This window comes from Festucalex cinctus, chromosome 13 (assembly GCF_051991245.1).
Source record: "Festucalex cinctus isolate MCC-2025b chromosome 13, RoL_Fcin_1.0, whole genome shotgun sequence".
Lineage (NCBI taxonomy): Eukaryota > Metazoa > Chordata > Actinopteri > Syngnathiformes > Syngnathidae > Festucalex > Festucalex cinctus.
This window is the reverse complement of record NC_135423.1, coordinates 647,942-664,556: the sequence shown is the minus strand read 5'-3', so window position 1 is coordinate 664,556 and position 16,615 is coordinate 647,942. Positions and strand designations below refer to the sequence as shown.

The 16,615-nt window shown below is 32.8% G+C and overlaps 2 protein-coding genes across 3 annotated transcripts in view; one reads left to right on the top strand and one right to left on the bottom strand.

The window, feature by feature from the left end:
- The first annotated feature begins 143 nt into the window (after positions 1 to 143).
- On the top strand, positions 144 to 12,875 carry LOC144032799 (galectin-4-like). Of its 2 annotated transcripts, XM_077540231.1 has the most exons (11): positions 144 to 290; positions 524 to 612; positions 1,819 to 2,023; positions 2,093 to 2,206; positions 2,392 to 2,418; positions 3,488 to 3,523; positions 3,654 to 3,680; positions 3,765 to 3,794; positions 12,026 to 12,114; positions 12,345 to 12,510; positions 12,609 to 12,875. In XM_077540231.1, exons 1-11 carry the CDS (start codon positions 156 to 158, stop codon positions 12,753 to 12,755), a joined length of 1,065 nt encoding a protein of 354 aa, XP_077396357.1. In that variant the 5' UTR covers positions 144 to 155; the 3' UTR covers positions 12,756 to 12,875. The 2 variants fall into 2 exon arrangements, with proteins under 2 accessions (XP_077396357.1, XP_077396358.1); XM_077540232.1 differs by lacking the exon at positions 3,765 to 3,794.
- Positions 12,876 to 14,659: 1,784 nt separating this feature from the next.
- axl (AXL receptor tyrosine kinase) overlaps positions 14,660 to 16,615 on the bottom strand; it is a 33,722-nt gene continuing 31,766 nt past the window's right edge. The window contains exon 19 of the mRNA XM_077540234.1: positions 14,660 to 15,894. Within this exon, the coding sequence (XP_077396360.1) occupies positions 15,468 to 15,894 (427 nt within the window). The 3' untranslated portion in view covers positions 14,660 to 15,467. The remainder of the gene's footprint in view (positions 15,895 to 16,615) is intronic.

Genomic DNA, 16,615 nt, shown 5'->3' with positions numbered 1-16,615 from the left:
TATTTTTTTTTACAGAAATAATTGTAATCAATACTTTCATAATGATATAAATATGATCCATTAGTTTTTTCTTATCTATGAATGAGACGTGGCCCTCCAACATGGCCACGAATGTTTGCCAGCCGCGCTGGAAAGCAAACATCGTACGTGCTGGCATGCCCCGCCCCTCCCTGCCCGCCGGTCGCTATAAAACATCCGGCAGCGACGTCCGGCTTGCTCACCTGTTGCCAACGACCGCCGCCATCATGTCCTTCCTGGCTCCTCCCGGTTACCAGCCCGTTTACGGCCCCGTGAGTTGACCATCGTCCGTCTTCTCCTTTGCACTTTGCTGATTTTGCTTTTCTGCCTCCCGTCGCAGTTAAAGAGGGTGTGCACACTTGTGCAACCTCAAGCGTTTATCTCCTCTCTAAAGATACTCTCATTTTTTTTACATATATATATCAAAATGTGGTTTTGGGGGCCTTTTAAATTCTCAAACAAAATCCCCGATTTGAAAACGATGTCTTGCTTGAATGTTATGCAGTCCATTCCGTACCTGGGGCCCGTCTACGGAGGTCTGAGGGAGGGAGCGTCCGTCTACATTCAGGGCTCGCTTCCGGACAACATCACCAGGTGAGTCGTCACACCGGGATGGGCTGCGGCCTTTTTTTTTTTTTTTCTTCTTCTTTTCTTCCCGTGAAGGAAACGAAAGGAAGTTTTCCGACGAGCGTGCGTCGCCATTAGCAGGCAGAGCAAACACAGCAAACCACACCTTCCTTTGGCCATGTTTTCCGGGAGGCCTCACTTGTTTACGAAAGGCGCAGGTGTCCAAAAGTCCAACATTTGTGGCCCGCTTCATATTCTTACGAGGAAGTGACATTTTGTGAGAAATTGCATGTGAATGCTGGAATCCGGAATTGGGAAAAAAAAAAAAGATGTCATATCACTGATGAAAATGTAGAAAGGAGTGGAATAGATTAGCTGATATGGAATTATATTAAAATATGTGGATGATATGGAATGATTTTGGTGAAAATTTGCAATATGGTGAAAGACGAAATGATGTTGCATGATTTTAATAAAAAAAATGTGCAATACGGACGTGAAATTGTAGAATTTATAGTATGTGGGAATTGTGAAAATGTTTACAATCATTCCCAAGATGAAATGAATGAGTTGAGCATTTTGAATTTGCATTTGTTATGTTGAATCTGTCATTGGGAAAGAAAAACTCAAATGTCGGAATGAGAAAATAATATCCAGCATGGTATGAATGTTGGGAACATATTAAAGTTGGAATGGTGAGAATCGGTCGAGAAATGTGGAAGGAGAAGGACGGCAAAGTGATAATAAAAAACATTCAAAAGTGCAACAATTGCGTGGGAATGCTGAAAGCTGATGAAGTAAATTGAAAGATAAATTGTGAAAATGATCAAGTTTTAGAATTGAAAGTTAATTGAATAAAAAGAACCGAGTTGATAATAATGATCAGTTGTGATACTTAGAAAAAGTTCAATGTCTGTCCCAATGAAAATGAATGGGGACAATTGTGCGAGTACTGTCGGTAATGTGGAATCAGGCGATATTATCCCGGAATGTGTCCGGAAATTGTGGAAATTTGAACGGTGTCAATCCAAAGTATTATGTGGGAGTTGTTTTTCGGCAAAAACGTGAGGAGAATAACATGTGGGATGCTTTCAGCATTCCCACAAATAATATATATAATAATATATAATTCCCTTTTTTCTTTTTTTGTACGACCTCACAAAATACTCATGATTTGTCACCTGCTCCACCAAACGGGAATTGACGTAATTGGCGCTGTTCCGTCTCGTTCAGGTTCTTCGTCAACCTGCTGTGCGGACAATCCGAGTCGAGCGACATCGCGCTGCACTTCAACCCGCGTTTCGACGGCTGGGACAAGGTGGTCTTCAACACCCGCCGGAACGCCGCCTGGGATGCGGAGGAGAAGATCCGCGACGTGCCCTTCGGCAAGGGCGAGTCCTTCGAGATGGTCATCGCGTGCGCCGCCGAGGGCTTCCAGGTCCGCTTCGGCCGCGTCGGCGGCGGCGGCGGCGTCGGCGTGACCTTTGACTTTTGATTGTCTCGGCAGTTGAAAATCAACGGGAAGGACTTCCACACCTTCAAATATCGCCTCCCTGTGGCCAGAGTGTGCGGCTTGCAGATCGGGGGAGACGTTTCCATCCAGACCATTAACGTCATCGGGGTGACATCAAGTTCTGTTTGTTGCTAGGCGGAATTACTGGCAGATGACAAGTTTGATAGCACTTTGATTTTATTTCGACGGATACCGATTGCATTTTGGTAGCCTGTTGCACTCAAACGCAACAATGTGGCATTCAAAATCAGAACCTCAACAAGTGTTGTGTTTTGGTTTGTGTTTTTTTTTAGGCTGGCGGCATGGCTGGCGGAATCGGGGTAAGTCCGTTTTCGGCTGCATTACCTTTGTTTCTTTCTGACGATTTCATATTGAAATGGAATCTTTTTGCATCAGCAGGGAGGTTGCATGGGGGTGCGTTACTTTTCTTTATTTGTCTTTCAATTTAATATGGCGGAAAATTGTAGAAGTATAGTAAGTTTAGTAAGGTTTTTTTTAGATTTGTATACTAACGACCATGTATAGTAAGGTTTTTTTTTTTTTTTTAACAACCACGTATACTAAGTTTTTTTGTTTTTTGAACGACCATGTATAGTAAGTTTTTTTTGTTGTTGTTTTTTTTTACAACTATGTATAATGTTTTTTTTGTTTTTGTCTTTTTGTTGTTTTTTTTACGACCATGTCTGTTTTTTTTTTGTTTTGTTTTTTAACGACCATGTATAGTAAGGTTTTTTTTTGGGGTTTTTTACGACCATGTATCCATGAAAATGTTGTTTTTTTTGTTTTTTGTTTTTAACGACCATGTATAGTAAGGGTTTTTTTTTTTTTTGTTTTTTACGACCATGTATAGTAAGGTTTTTTTTGTTGTTTTTTTTTACGACCATGTCTGTTTTTTTTTTTGTTTTTTTTGTTTTTTTTTACGACCATGTATAGTAAGGTTTTGTTTTTGTTTTTTTTACGACCATGTATCCATGTATAATGTTTTTTTTTTGTTTTTTTGTTTTTGTTTTTTAACGACCATGTATAGTAAGGGTTTTTTTTTGTTGTTTTTTTTTACGACCATGTCTGTTTTTTTTTTGTTTTTTTGTTTTTTTTAATGACCATGTATAGTAAGGGGTTTTTTTTGTTTATTTAACGACCATGTATCCATGTATAATGGTTTTTTTTTCTTTTCTTTTTTTTTTTTTTTTTTAACGACCATGGGGTCGTAAGGGGTTATTTTGTTTTTTGTTTTTTACGACCATGTATAATGTTTTTTTGTTTTTTTAACAACCACGTATAGTAAGTTTTTTTTCTTTCTTTTTTTTTTTTTTTTAACGACCATGTATAGTAAGGTCTTTTTTTGTTTGTTTGTTTGAGTTGTGTGATTGTTTGTTTCCTTCCTTTCAGGGTGTCTATCCTGGAGGCGTGGCTGGCATTATGGGGGTACGCAACTCTTTGATTGGTTTTCCAGAATTCCATTTCAAGAAGACACGCACGTGAATGTGGACATTCGTGCGCTGGCCACTTCATTAGGTACACTTACTGAATTCTGTCCCTTTTTTTTCTCTGTCAGGGTGGCTTCCCGGGATCAAACCTGCCGGTGAGGACACACAAGCACACGTGTTGCTTTTTAGTTTTGATTTTTTTATGCTTGATTTCATCTCTTGTGTTCATTTTACTGCAGAGTATGGGCGGCCAGCCCATCTACAACCCTGTAAGTCTTCTACTCATTGTGGATGAAAGAAGTATTTTTCAACCATCAAGAATTGAAAAACTAAATGCTATACATATATATATATATATATATATATATATATATATATATATATATATATATATATATATATATATGCATATATACATATATTATATTATTATTATATTTTTTTACTTTGCTCATTTGTCTAATGTATTTGATTTCATTGGATCTAATTAAACAGTCCATCCATCCATTCATTTTCTTAACCGCTTATTCCTGACAAGGTTTTTTTTTTTTTTTTTTTTTTTTTTAATAAAAGCTATCCATGTAAAGCAAGGCGTGTTTTTTTTTTTTTTTTAAACGACCATGTATAGTAAGGCTTTTTTGTTTTTTTGTTTGTTTTTTAAATGACCGTGTATAGTAAGGCGTTTTTTGTTTTTTGTTTTTTTTTAAACGACCATGTATAGTAAGCCGTTTTTTTTTTTTACGATCATGTATAGTAAGGCATTTTTTTTTTTTTTTTTAAACGACCATGTATAGTAAGGCTTTTTTTTTGTTTGTTTGTTTTTTAAATGACCGTGTATAGTAAGGCGTTTTTTGTTTTTTGTTTTTTTTTAAACGACCATGTATAGTAAGCCGTTTTTTTTTTTTTTACGATCATGTATAGTAAGGCGTTTTTTTTTGTTTTTTGTTTTCTTTAAACGACCATGTATAGTAAGGCATTTTTTTTTTTTAAACGACCATGTATAGTAAGGCTTTTTTTTTTTTTTTTTAATAAAAGCTATCCATGTAAAGTAAGGCGTGTTTTTTTTTTTTTAAACAACCATGTATAGGAAGGATTTTTTTATTTATTTATTTTTACCACCATGTATAGTAAGGCTTTTTTTTTGTTTGTTTTTTAAATGACCGTGTATAGTAAGGCGTTTTTTTTTTGTTTTTTTGTTTTTTTACGATCATGTATAGTAAGGCGTTTTTTTTTTGTTTTTTGTTTTCTTTAAACGACCATGTATAGTAAGGCATTTTTTTTTTTTTTTTTAAACGACCATGTATAGTAAGGCTTTTTTTTTTTTTTTTTAATAAAAGCTATCCATGTAAAGTAAGGCGTGTTTTTTTTTTTTTAAACAACCATGTATAGGAAGGATTTTTTTATTTATTTATTTTTACCACCATGTATAGTAAGGCTTTTTTTTTTTTTTTTTTTTTTTTAAACAACCATGTATAGTAAGGCTTTTTTTTGTTTGTTTGTTTTTTAAATGACCGTGTATAGTAAGGCGTTTTTTGTTTTTTGTTTTTTTTTAAACGACCATGTATAGTAAGCCGTTTTTTTTTTTTTTACGATCATGTATAGTAAGGCGTTTTTTTTTGTTTTTTGTTTTCTTTAAACGACCATGTATAGTAAGGCTTTTTTTTTGTTTGTTTTTTAAATGACCGTGTATAGTAAGGCGTTTTTTTTTTTTTTTTTTTTTTTAAACGACCATGTATAGTAAGGCATTTTTTTTTTTTTTTTTTAAACGACCATGTATAGTAAGGCATTTTTTTTTTTTTTTTAAACGACCATGTATAGTAAGGCTTTTTTTTTGTTTGTTTTTTAAATGACCGTGTATAGTAAGGCGTTTTTTTTTTTTTTTTTTTTTTTAAACGACCATGTATAGTAAGGCATTTTTTTTTTTTTTTTTAAACAACCATGTATAGGAAGGATTTTTTTTTGTTTGTTTGTTTTTTAAATGACCGTGTATAGTAAGCCGTTTTTTTTTTTTTACGATCATGTATAGTAAGGCGTTTTTTTTTGTTTTTTGTTTTCTTTAAACGACCATGTATAGTAAGGCATTTTTTTTTTTTTAAACGACCATGTATAGTAAGGCTTTTTTTTTGTTTGTTTTTTAAATGACCGTGTATAGTAAGGCGTTTTTTTTTTGTTTTTTTGTTTTTTTACGATCATGTATAGTAAGGCGTTTTTTTTTTGTTTTTTGTTTTCTTTAAACGACCATGTAGAGTTAGGCATTTTTTTTTTTTTTTTTAAACGACCATGTATAGTAAGGCTTTTTTTTTTTTTTTTTAATAAAAGCTATCCATGTAAAGTAAGGCGTGTTTTTTTTTTTTTAAACAACCATGTATAGGAAGGATTTTTTTATTTATTTATTTTTACCACCATGTATAGTAAGGCTTTTTTTTTTTTTTTTTTTTTTTTAAACAACCATGTATAGTAAGGCTTTTTTTTGTTTGTTTGTTTTTTAAATGACCGTGTATAGTAAGGCGTTTTTTGTTTTTTGTTTTTTTTTAAACGACCATGTATAGTAAGCCGTTTTTTTTTTTTTTACGATCATGTATAGTAAGGCGTTTTTTTTTGTTTTTTGTTTTCTTTAAACGACCATGTATAGTAAGGCTTTTTTTTTGTTTGTTTTTTAAATGACCGTGTATAGTAAGGCGTTTTTTTTTTGTTTTTTTTTTTTAAACGACCATGTATAGTAAGGCATTTTTTTTTTTTTTTTTTAAACGACCATGTATAGTAAGGCATTTTTTTTTTTTTTTTAAACGACCATGTATAGTAAGGCTTTTTTTTTGTTTGTTTTTTAAATGACCGTGTATAGTAAGGCGTTTTTTTTTTTTTTTTTTTTTTTAAACGACCATGTATAGTAAGGCATTTTTTTTTTTTTTTTTAAACAACCATGTATAGGAAGGATTTTTTTTTGTTTGTTTGTTTTTTAAATGACCGTGTATAGTAAGGCGTTTTTTGTTTTTTGTTTTTTTTTAAACTACCATGTATAGTAAGCCGTTTTTTTTTTTTTACGATCATGTATAGTAAGGCGTTTTTTTTTGTTTTTTGTTTTCTTTAAACGACCATGTATAGTAAGGCATTTTTTTTTTTTTTTTAAACGACCATGTATAGTAAGCCGTTTTTTTTTTTTTACGATCATGTATAGTAAGGCGTTTTTTTTTGTTTTTTGTTTTCTTTAAACGACCATGTATAGTAAGGCATTTTTTTTTTTTTTTTAAACGACCATGTATAGTAAGGCTTTTTTTTTGTTTGTTTTTTAAATGACCGTGTATAGTAAGGCGTTTTTTTTTTGTTTTTTTGTTTTTTTACGATCATGTATAGTAAGGCGTTTTTGTTTTGTTTTTTGTTTTCTTTAAACGACCATGTATAGTAAGGCGTTTTTTTTTGTTTTTTTGTTTTTTTTTAAACGACCATGTATAGTAAGGCATTTTTTATTTTATTTTTTTTAAACGACCATGTATAGTAAGGCTTTTTTTTTTTTATTAAATAAAAGCTATCCATGTAAAGTAAGGCGTGTTTTTTTTTTTTTAAACGACCATGTATAGGAAGGATTTTTTATTTTATTTTTTTTTACCACCATGTATAGTAAGGCGTTTTTTTTTTTTTTTTTTTTTTTTTACGATCATGTATAGTAAGCCGTTTTTTTTTTTTTACGATCATGTATAGTAAGGCGTTTTTTTTTTTGTTTTTTGTTTTCTTTAAATGACCATGTATAGTAAGGCATTTTTTTTTTTTTTTTTAAACGACCATGTATAGTAAGGCTTTTTTTTTTTTTTTTAATAAAAGCTATCCATGTAAAGTAAGGCGTGTTTTTTTTTTTTTAAACAACCATGTATAGGAAGGATTTTTTTATTTATTTATTTTTACCACCATGTATAGTAAGGCTTTTTTTTTTTTTTTTTTTTTTTTAAACGACCATGTATAGTAAGGCTTTTTTTTGTTTGTTTGTTTTTTAAATGACCGTGTATAGTAAGGCGTTTTTTGTTTTTTGTTTTTTTTTAAACGACCATGTATAGTAAGCCGTTTTTTTTTTTTTTTACGATCATGTATAGTAAGGCGTTTTTTTTTGTTTTTTGTTTTCTTTAAACGACCATGTATAGTAAGGCATTTTTATTTTTTTTTTTAAACGACCATGTATAGTAAGGCTTTTTTTTTGTTTGTTTTTTAAATGACCGTGTATAGTAAGGCGTTTTTTTTTTTTTTTTTTTTTTAAACGACCATGTATAGTAAGGCATTTTTTTTTTTTTTTTTAAACAACCATGTATAGGAAGGATTTTTTTTTGTTTGTTTTTTAAATGACCGTGTATAGTAAGGCGTTTTTTTTTTTTTTTTTTTTTTTTAAACGACCATGTATAGTAAGGCATTTTTTTTTTTTTTTTTAAACAACCATGTATAGGAAGGATTTTTTTTTGTTTGTTTGTTTTTTAAATGACCGTGTATAGTAAGGCGTTTTTTGTTTTTTGTTTTTTTTTAAACGACCATGTATAGTAAGCCGTTTTTTTTTTTTTACGATCATGTATAGTAAGGCGTTTTTTTTTGTTTTTTGTTTTCTTTAAACGACCATGTATAGTAAGGCATTTTTTTTTTTTTTTAAACGACCATGTATAGTAAGGCTTTTTTTTTGTTTGTTTTTTAAATGACCGTGTATAGTAAGGCGTTTTTTTTTTGTTTTTTTGTTTTTTTACGATCATGTATAGTAAGGCGTTTTTTTTTTGTTTTTTGTTTTCTTTAAACGACCATGTATAGTAAGGCTTTTTTTTTTTTTTTTAATAAAAGATATCCATGTAAAGTAAGGCGTGTTTTTTTTTTTTAAACAACCATGTATAGGAAGGATTTTTTTATTTATTTATTTTTACCACCATGTATAGTAAGGCTTTTTTGGTTTTTGTTTTTTTTTAAACTACCATGTATAGTAAGCCGTTTTTTTTTTTTTACGATCATGTATAGTAAGGCGTTTTTTTTTGTTTTTTGTTTTCTTTAAACGACCATGTATAGTAAGGCATTTTTTTTTTTTTTTTAAACGACCATGTATAGTAAGGCTTTTTTTTTGTTTGTTTTTTAAATGACCGTGTATAGTAAGGCGTTTTTTTTTTGTTTTTTTGTTTTTTTACGATCATGTATAGTAAGGCGTTTTTGTTTTGTTTTTTGTTTTCTTTAAACGACCATGTATAGTAAGGCATTTTTTTTTTTTTTTTTTAACGACCATGTATAGTAAGGCTTTTTTTTTTTTTTTTTTAATAAAAGCTATCCATGTAAAGTAAGGCGTGTTTTTTTTTTTTTAAACAACCATGTATAGGAAGGATTTTTTTATTTATTTATTTTTACCACCATGTATAGTAAGGCTTTTTTTTTTTTTTTTTTTTTTTTTAAACAACCATGTATAGTAAGGCTTTTTTTTGTTTGTTTGTTTTTTAAATGACCGTGTATAGTAAGGCGTTTTTTTTTTTTTTGTTTTTTTTTAAACGACCATGTATAGTAAGGCGTTTTTTTTTGTTTTTTTGTTTTTTTTAAACGACCATGTATAGGAAGGATTTTTTTTTTTTTTTTTTTTTTTTTTACCACCATGTATAGTAAGGCGTTTTTTTTTTGTTTTTTTGTTTTTTTACGATCATGTATAGTAAGGCGTTTTTTGTTTGTTTTTTGTTTTCTTTAAACGACCATGTATAGTAAGGCATTTTATTTTATTTTTTTTAAACGACCATGTATAGTAAGGCTTTTTTTTTTTTTTTTTAATAAAAGCTATCCATGTAAAGTAAGGCGTGTTTTTTTTTTTTTAAACAACCATGTATAGGAAGGATTTTTTTATTTATTTATTTTTACCACCATGTATAGTAAGGCTTTTTTTTTTTTTTTTTTTTTTTTAAACGACCATGTATAGTAAGGCTTTTTTTTGTTTGTTTGTTTTTTAAATGACCGTGTATAGTAAGGCGTTTTTTGTTTTTTGTTTTTTTTTAAACGACCATGTATAGTAAGCCGTTTTTTTTTTTTTTACGATCATGTATAGTAAGGCGTTTTTTTTTGTTTTTTGTTTTCTTTAAACGACCATGTATAGTAAGGCATTTTTATTTTTTTTTTTAAACGACCATGTATAGTAAGGCTTTTTTTTTGTTTGTTTTTTAAATGACCGTGTATAGTAAGGCGTTTTTTTTTTTTTTTTTTTTTTAAACGACCATGTATAGTAAGGCATTTTTTTTTTTTTTTTTAAACAACCATGTATAGGAAGGATTTTTTTTTGTTTGTTTTTTAAATGACCGTGTATAGTAAGGCGTTTTTTTTTTTTTTTTTTTTTTTTAAACGACCATGTATAGTAAGGCATTTTTTTTTTTTTTTTTAAACAACCATGTATAGGAAGGATTTTTTTTTGTTTGTTTGTTTTTTAAATGACCGTGTATAGTAAGGCGTTTTTTGTTTTTTGTTTTTTTTTAAACGACCATGTATAGTAAGCCGTTTTTTTTTTTTTACGATCATGTATAGTAAGGCGTTTTTTTTTGTTTTTTGTTTTCTTTAAACGACCATGTATAGTAAGGCATTTTTTTTTTTTTTTAAACGACCATGTATAGTAAGGCTTTTTTTTTGTTTGTTTTTTAAATGACCGTGTATAGTAAGGCGTTTTTTTTTTGTTTTTTTGTTTTTTTACGATCATGTATAGTAAGGCGTTTTTTTTTTGTTTTTTGTTTTCTTTAAACGACCATGTATAGTAAGGCTTTTTTTTTTTTTTTTAATAAAAGATATCCATGTAAAGTAAGGCGTGTTTTTTTTTTTTAAACAACCATGTATAGGAAGGATTTTTTTATTTATTTATTTTTACCACCATGTATAGTAAGGCTTTTTTGGTTTTTGTTTTTTTTTAAACTACCATGTATAGTAAGCCGTTTTTTTTTTTTTACGATCATGTATAGTAAGGCGTTTTTTTTTGTTTTTTGTTTTCTTTAAACGACCATGTATAGTAAGGCATTTTTTTTTTTTTTTTAAACGACCATGTATAGTAAGGCTTTTTTTTTGTTTGTTTTTTAAATGACCGTGTATAGTAAGGCGTTTTTTTTTTGTTTTTTTGTTTTTTTACGATCATGTATAGTAAGGCGTTTTTGTTTTGTTTTTTGTTTTCTTTAAACGACCATGTATAGTAAGGCATTTTTTTTTTTTTTTTTTAACGACCATGTATAGTAAGGCTTTTTTTTTTTTTTTTTTAATAAAAGCTATCCATGTAAAGTAAGGCGTGTTTTTTTTTTTTTAAACAACCATGTATAGGAAGGATTTTTTTATTTATTTATTTTTACCACCATGTATAGTAAGGCTTTTTTTTTTTTTTTTTTTTTTTTTAAACAACCATGTATAGTAAGGCTTTTTTTTGTTTGTTTGTTTTTTAAATGACCGTGTATAGTAAGGCGTTTTTTTTTTTTTTTTTTTTTTTAAACGACCATGTATAGTAAGGCGTTTTTTTTTGTTTTTTTGTTTTTTTTAAACGACCATGTATAGGAAGGATTTTTTTTTTTTTTTTGTTTTTTTTTACCACCATGTATAGTAAGGCGTTTTTTTTTTGTTTTTTTGTTTTTTTACGATCATGTATAGTAAGGCGTTTTTTGTTTGTTTTTTGTTTTCTTTAAACGACCATGTATAGTAAGGCATTTTATTTTATTTTTTTTAAACGACCATGTATAGTAAGGCTTTTTTTTTTTTTTTTTAATAAAAGCTATCCATGTAAAGTAAGGCGTGTTTTTTTTTTTTTAAACAACCATGTATAGGAAGGATTTTTTTATTTATTTTTACCACCATGTATAGTAAGGCTTTTTTTTTTTTTTTTTTTTTTTTAAACAACCATGTATAGTAAGGCTTTTTTTTGTTTGTTTGTTTTTTAAATGACCGTGTATAGTAAGGCGTTTTTTTTTTTTTTTTTTTTTTTTTAAACGACCATGTATAGTAAGGCTTTTTTTTTTTATTAAATAAAAGCTATCCATGTAAAGTAAGGCGCGTTTTTTTTTTTTTAAACGACCATGTATAGGAAGGATTTTTTTTTTTTTTTTTTTTTTACCACCATGTATAGTAAGGCGTTTTTTTTTTGTTTTTTTGTTTTTTTACGATCATGTATAGTAAGGCGTTTTTTTTTTTGTTTTTTTTTAAACAACCATGTATAGTAAGGTTTTTTTTTTTTTTTTTTTAAACAACCATGTATAGTAAGGTTTTTTTTTTTTTTTTTTTAAACAACCATGTATAGTAAGGATTTTGTTTTTTTGTTTTTTAAACGACCATGTATAGTAAGCCGTTTTTTTTATTTTATTTTTTTTTTACGATCATGTATAGTCAGGATTTTTTTTTTTTTTTTTTACGTAAGGCGTTTTTGTTTTTTTAAACAACCATGTATAGTAAACGTTTTTTTTGTTTTGACTGCGTATAGTAAACTTTTTGTAGCTTTTTGTAGCCAGTGTGCTTCAAGTGATGTCATGTGTGTGCCGTGCATTTTGCGCACCTGTAGCCGATCCCGTACACGGCCGTGATCCCAGGTGGGATGTTCCCCAAGAGGACCGTCATCATCCGAGGACTGGTGCCCAATCGGGCAGACAGGTACGTTCCATTTCACGTCTGTGCTGCGGCAGGTACGCCAGGGGAAAATCATCCGCTTCACTTTATTGGTCTCAAAATCATTCATTTCGTCCAAATAAGTACAGTGACAGGCAGCGCAACCACATTCTCATCCACTAGATGGCAGAAGTGATCCACCTGTTGCCATTCATATACATTGTATCTGGGAAGGAGTGAGTGTTTTGTAGCTGAGCGGAAGTTGTTTGTTTTAGGTTCAGCATCAACTTCCTGGCCAGCAGCTCTGGTGACGTCACCTTCCACTTGAACCCGCGCGTGAAGGACGACGTGGTGGTGCGCAACAGCATGATGGGCGGCCACTGGGGCCAAGAGGAACGCCAGCTCGCCGACAACCCCTTCAAGGAGGGAAACTATTTTGACGTGAGCATCGTCGACAATTACAGCTAGTCACTAGATAGAAAACAAAATATTTGGGACGCTCTTTCATCTCTTCATAATTTTGTTTCCCCCCCCTCAAGATGTCCATCCGCTGCGCAATTGACCGCTTCAAGGTGTTCGTCAACGGGCAGCCGCTGTTGGATTTCGCTCACCGCGCGCGTGCCGTCAACGAGGTGGACAAGCTGGAGGTGAAGGGCGACGTGCAGATTTCCTACATCCACTTCTGAAGTGTGCGCTGTCGCCACGGCAACCAAGTTCGAAAACAAACGTTTTATTCGTTTCTTTGTACAAAATACTGGAGATACTTTATGAAAACGTGACAAATAAAGGTGATCGTTTTCTGTCGAGGTGTGGACGGATGTGAGGAATCCAACTGGCTCGCTCGGTGAAGGCACTTCAACAATTAGCTTATAACGGGAAGATGAAGATTTGCTGTACATTCAACATGGGGGAAACGACACTTGTCAAAAGGCAACAAATGCAAGTACCACTTTTTTTTATTTTTTAAAGGGAACTCAAGACAAACATTGTGTTCAATATTAAACTAAAGAATAAGAAAGAAGCTCCTTAATCCAATCCTTTTCATTCATTTTTTCCCCGCATCGCCCTCTGCTGGGGACTGAAACTGACATCAGAGTGCGCTTCGGGCTCGCATTGCCAACGTCACGTGACCAAACCCAGAAAACAGGCGAGCGGTGACATCACGTCCAGAATGCGAGCTGAGGGCACTTTGACGGCAATTTCCGTCAACAGCAGTGGGCGCTACAATGCCAAAATGGCAGCCTCCTAAAAGGGATGAAATGGCTGGCTTCTTTGAAAACAAAATCTTTTGTCTTGAGTTCACCTTTCAAAAAAAAAAAAAACATTCCATGTTGGGAGCTCCCACTAGACGGAATTCAGTCAATTATGTGAAGCCTCCATTTCCAGCGCACTAGTACAACAACGCTTACTTGTAATGTTTTTGCTTACTAGATTATATTTTGGAAAAACTAGTTGACATCTGTGCACTACTAGCTACTAGTGAAAATCTAGTTACCATATTTTACTAGTAAAGCAAAAATACTAGGTGGAATTTTGTTGCTATTAGGAACGTCGAGCAGGCTACTAGTGCGTGACACATGCCTACTAGTTCAGCCAACTATTGTTGAGAGAAAAAAACAAAAACAAAAAAAAACAAGCAGAGTTCTACTCGTGCGTTGAATTGTCTTACTAGCGAAGGCAAAGCGCATACGAGTACCTTAAGCTGGATATGGTGGACAATATTTTCAAGACATCATATATCATGTCAAAATACAATAAGTGCGTTGGTGAAATGTTTCTCGGCAACTTGTAACAGAAATGTTGACGTCAATAAAAACAACATTCAGGTCTCATCCATCACATGGATTCACAAAGTAAAAAAAAAGAAAAAAGAAAAGTATACACAGGACAGACAACGTACACAATGATATATATATATATAAAAAAAGAAGACATTAGTGCAAGTTGTAAAAGTTGAAAAAGAATCATCGTACAAAATAAAGTCAATGTGCTTTTTTTTTGTTTGTTTTTAAAGTCCGTCTCGGAATATTTGGACTGTTTGGCTTGAAAGGAGTTCTGGCAGTGTTCTTTTCCCATTTTTTGCTCAGATCATCAGTTGAGGGGTTTTCCACGCCCGGAGGAGTTGCCGTGACGACGCGGCGGTCACATGACAAATTTTCCACAACCAAAATGTGCCTTTTTTTTTTTTTTTAAGGGGAATAACGGGACGAACCAACAAAAAGTATGTATCAGCACATTTTGTGGCGATGCACATTTCATTGGACAGAATGTGTGCGTATGTGCAAACGGGAAAAAAAATGTTATCTCCAAATGTTGATGGATTTTTGTTTTGGATTAATGGAGGGAAAAAAAAAAAAAGACTAAAAATTTAAAAAGTATTCAAATTTGGTAATGCATGATTTTTAAAGGGATACTTGACTTGTTTGTTAAAAATTAATGTGGTATACTTCATTAGTCTTCATGTACAATTAATACCTTTAAAAAGTAATTTTTCTACTTGCTGTCAACTGATGACATCACCTGTGCTGAGGAAGTAGGTAACGGCCAATCATGGCTCAGTTTGTTAACCAAGGTGAGCCATGATTGGCCGCTACCTACTTCCTCAGCACAGGTGATGTCGTCATCATCAGTTGGCAGCAAGAGTAAAAAAATTGTTTTGTTAGTTAATGAAGTTACCACATTAATTCTCAACAAAATATGAACTTTTTCGTGCTGAAAATGGCTCAATGAGTCAAATATCCCTTTAAATACATGTTGCAATGTCTTCATCTTTTTGTGTGCGGAAAATGGAGAAACTATGACCAAATTTTGGGAGTTTTTGACATCTCAATCCATTTTTTTGTTATGTTTGGGGACACATTTTTGTCGTGAGTGTAAAAAAAAAAATATCCCCCCAAAATCATGAAGGAGAATCATGCTGACACCAACTATATATTGGGCCAAGTTTTTTTTCGTGTGTTTCGGCTTAAAAAAAAAAAAAAAAAAAAAAAAAAATGGAGATACATTATTTTCATTGGCATACAACCCCGAGCAAAAAAAAAAAAAAAAAAAGTATGGAATCAGCAGTCTTGGACGAGCACTCAATCAGACGTTTTATTCTGTCGATCAAATTCAGATAAAAAACAGTCGCAAGGTCATCCCAAAGTGCAACATCTTGGCTTTTACAAACACGAAAAGAAATGAAGAAAAAAACATTCACATTTTGGGATGACCTTGCGACTGTTTTTTTATCTACGTTTGATTTACAGAATAAAACGCTCGTCCAAGACTGCTGATTCGGTACATTTTGATGGGGGTTGTATATCCTGGAATGCCTTCAGGCGTGTGTGTGTTTGTGTGTGCAAATTTGAGGTTCCGTTCCCGGACTCGCCGTGTCCGGTTGAGTCCGGTCGCGCTCGTCACTGCCAGGCGACCTTATGGGTCAGCTCGCGTTCATCCGGCGGCTCCGCCCGCCGGGCGACCTCCGGCGCGTTGACGTCGAGCGCGGAAGGTCGCGAAGGCGCGTCCAGACTCTCCAGCGAGTCGGCCGGCGGCCGGCCGCTGTCGTGCTGCGGGCACAGCACGTAGCGGTTGGGCCGGTGCACCTCCGCCGCCGTCACCTCCAGGCCCTTCAGGCCGAGGGGGGGGGAGGAGCCCCCGAGGGGGTCGCAGCCGCCCACCGCCCCCGGTTCGGCCGAGGAGTCGTCCATGTTGACGTAAAGGATCTCGTCCGGGTCCTGAGCGTCGGGAAGCTCGTCCAGCGCTTTTTCCAACTCGCAGCGAAGCGACTCGAAGGCCGGACGATCTTTGGGACTCAGCAGCCAGCAGGAGAACATCAGAGCGTAGCTGAGGAGCAGCGCCCATGCAAGATGTTACCGCAATGATTTTCGCATTCTTATGTAAAATGATCTGATATCTTTTGCTTGTAGTGTTCATTTTTGTCTGTCATTTTTACATTTTGTCTCAGTTTTAGTCCAATTTCAGTCACGCATGTTATTCAACCTCATCTCATTTTTATTTAGTCGACTCTAAATCTCGCATTTTAGTCTTTATTTTAGTCCAAGAAAAAGTCATTTTGTTGGCCTTGTTTTAGTCGACTGTCAACATTTTAGTCACAACTAATATTTTACCCCTGTATATTTTTTATATTGAACCTTTTCAGATCTAAAACTATTTCACATCACATTTTCTCATGTTTTTGATGAAAGACAACTTGACACATAATTATAGTGGCTACTGTGGCTCCATGCTATGAGCTAGTAAGTTAGCCAGCATTAGCATTAATTAATGAATCAATTATTGTTGGAGCGTTTATAGCAATTGGATTAATGTTAAGTTATAACTAGAATTGACTTTTTTTTTCTGAACCTTTCACTGTGAATCCACTTCCTGTCTGTCTCATGTGTTTGTGCTGTTTGGCGCATGACAGTGTCACAGACGTGACAGGTTAACAGTGACAAGATTTGACAAAATTTAGATCATTTTCGTCTCATTTTTGTTCATGAACTAAAATGTCCATAGATTTTTTTTATGAAGTGAAGGACATTTTCGTCTCGTCTTCATTTGT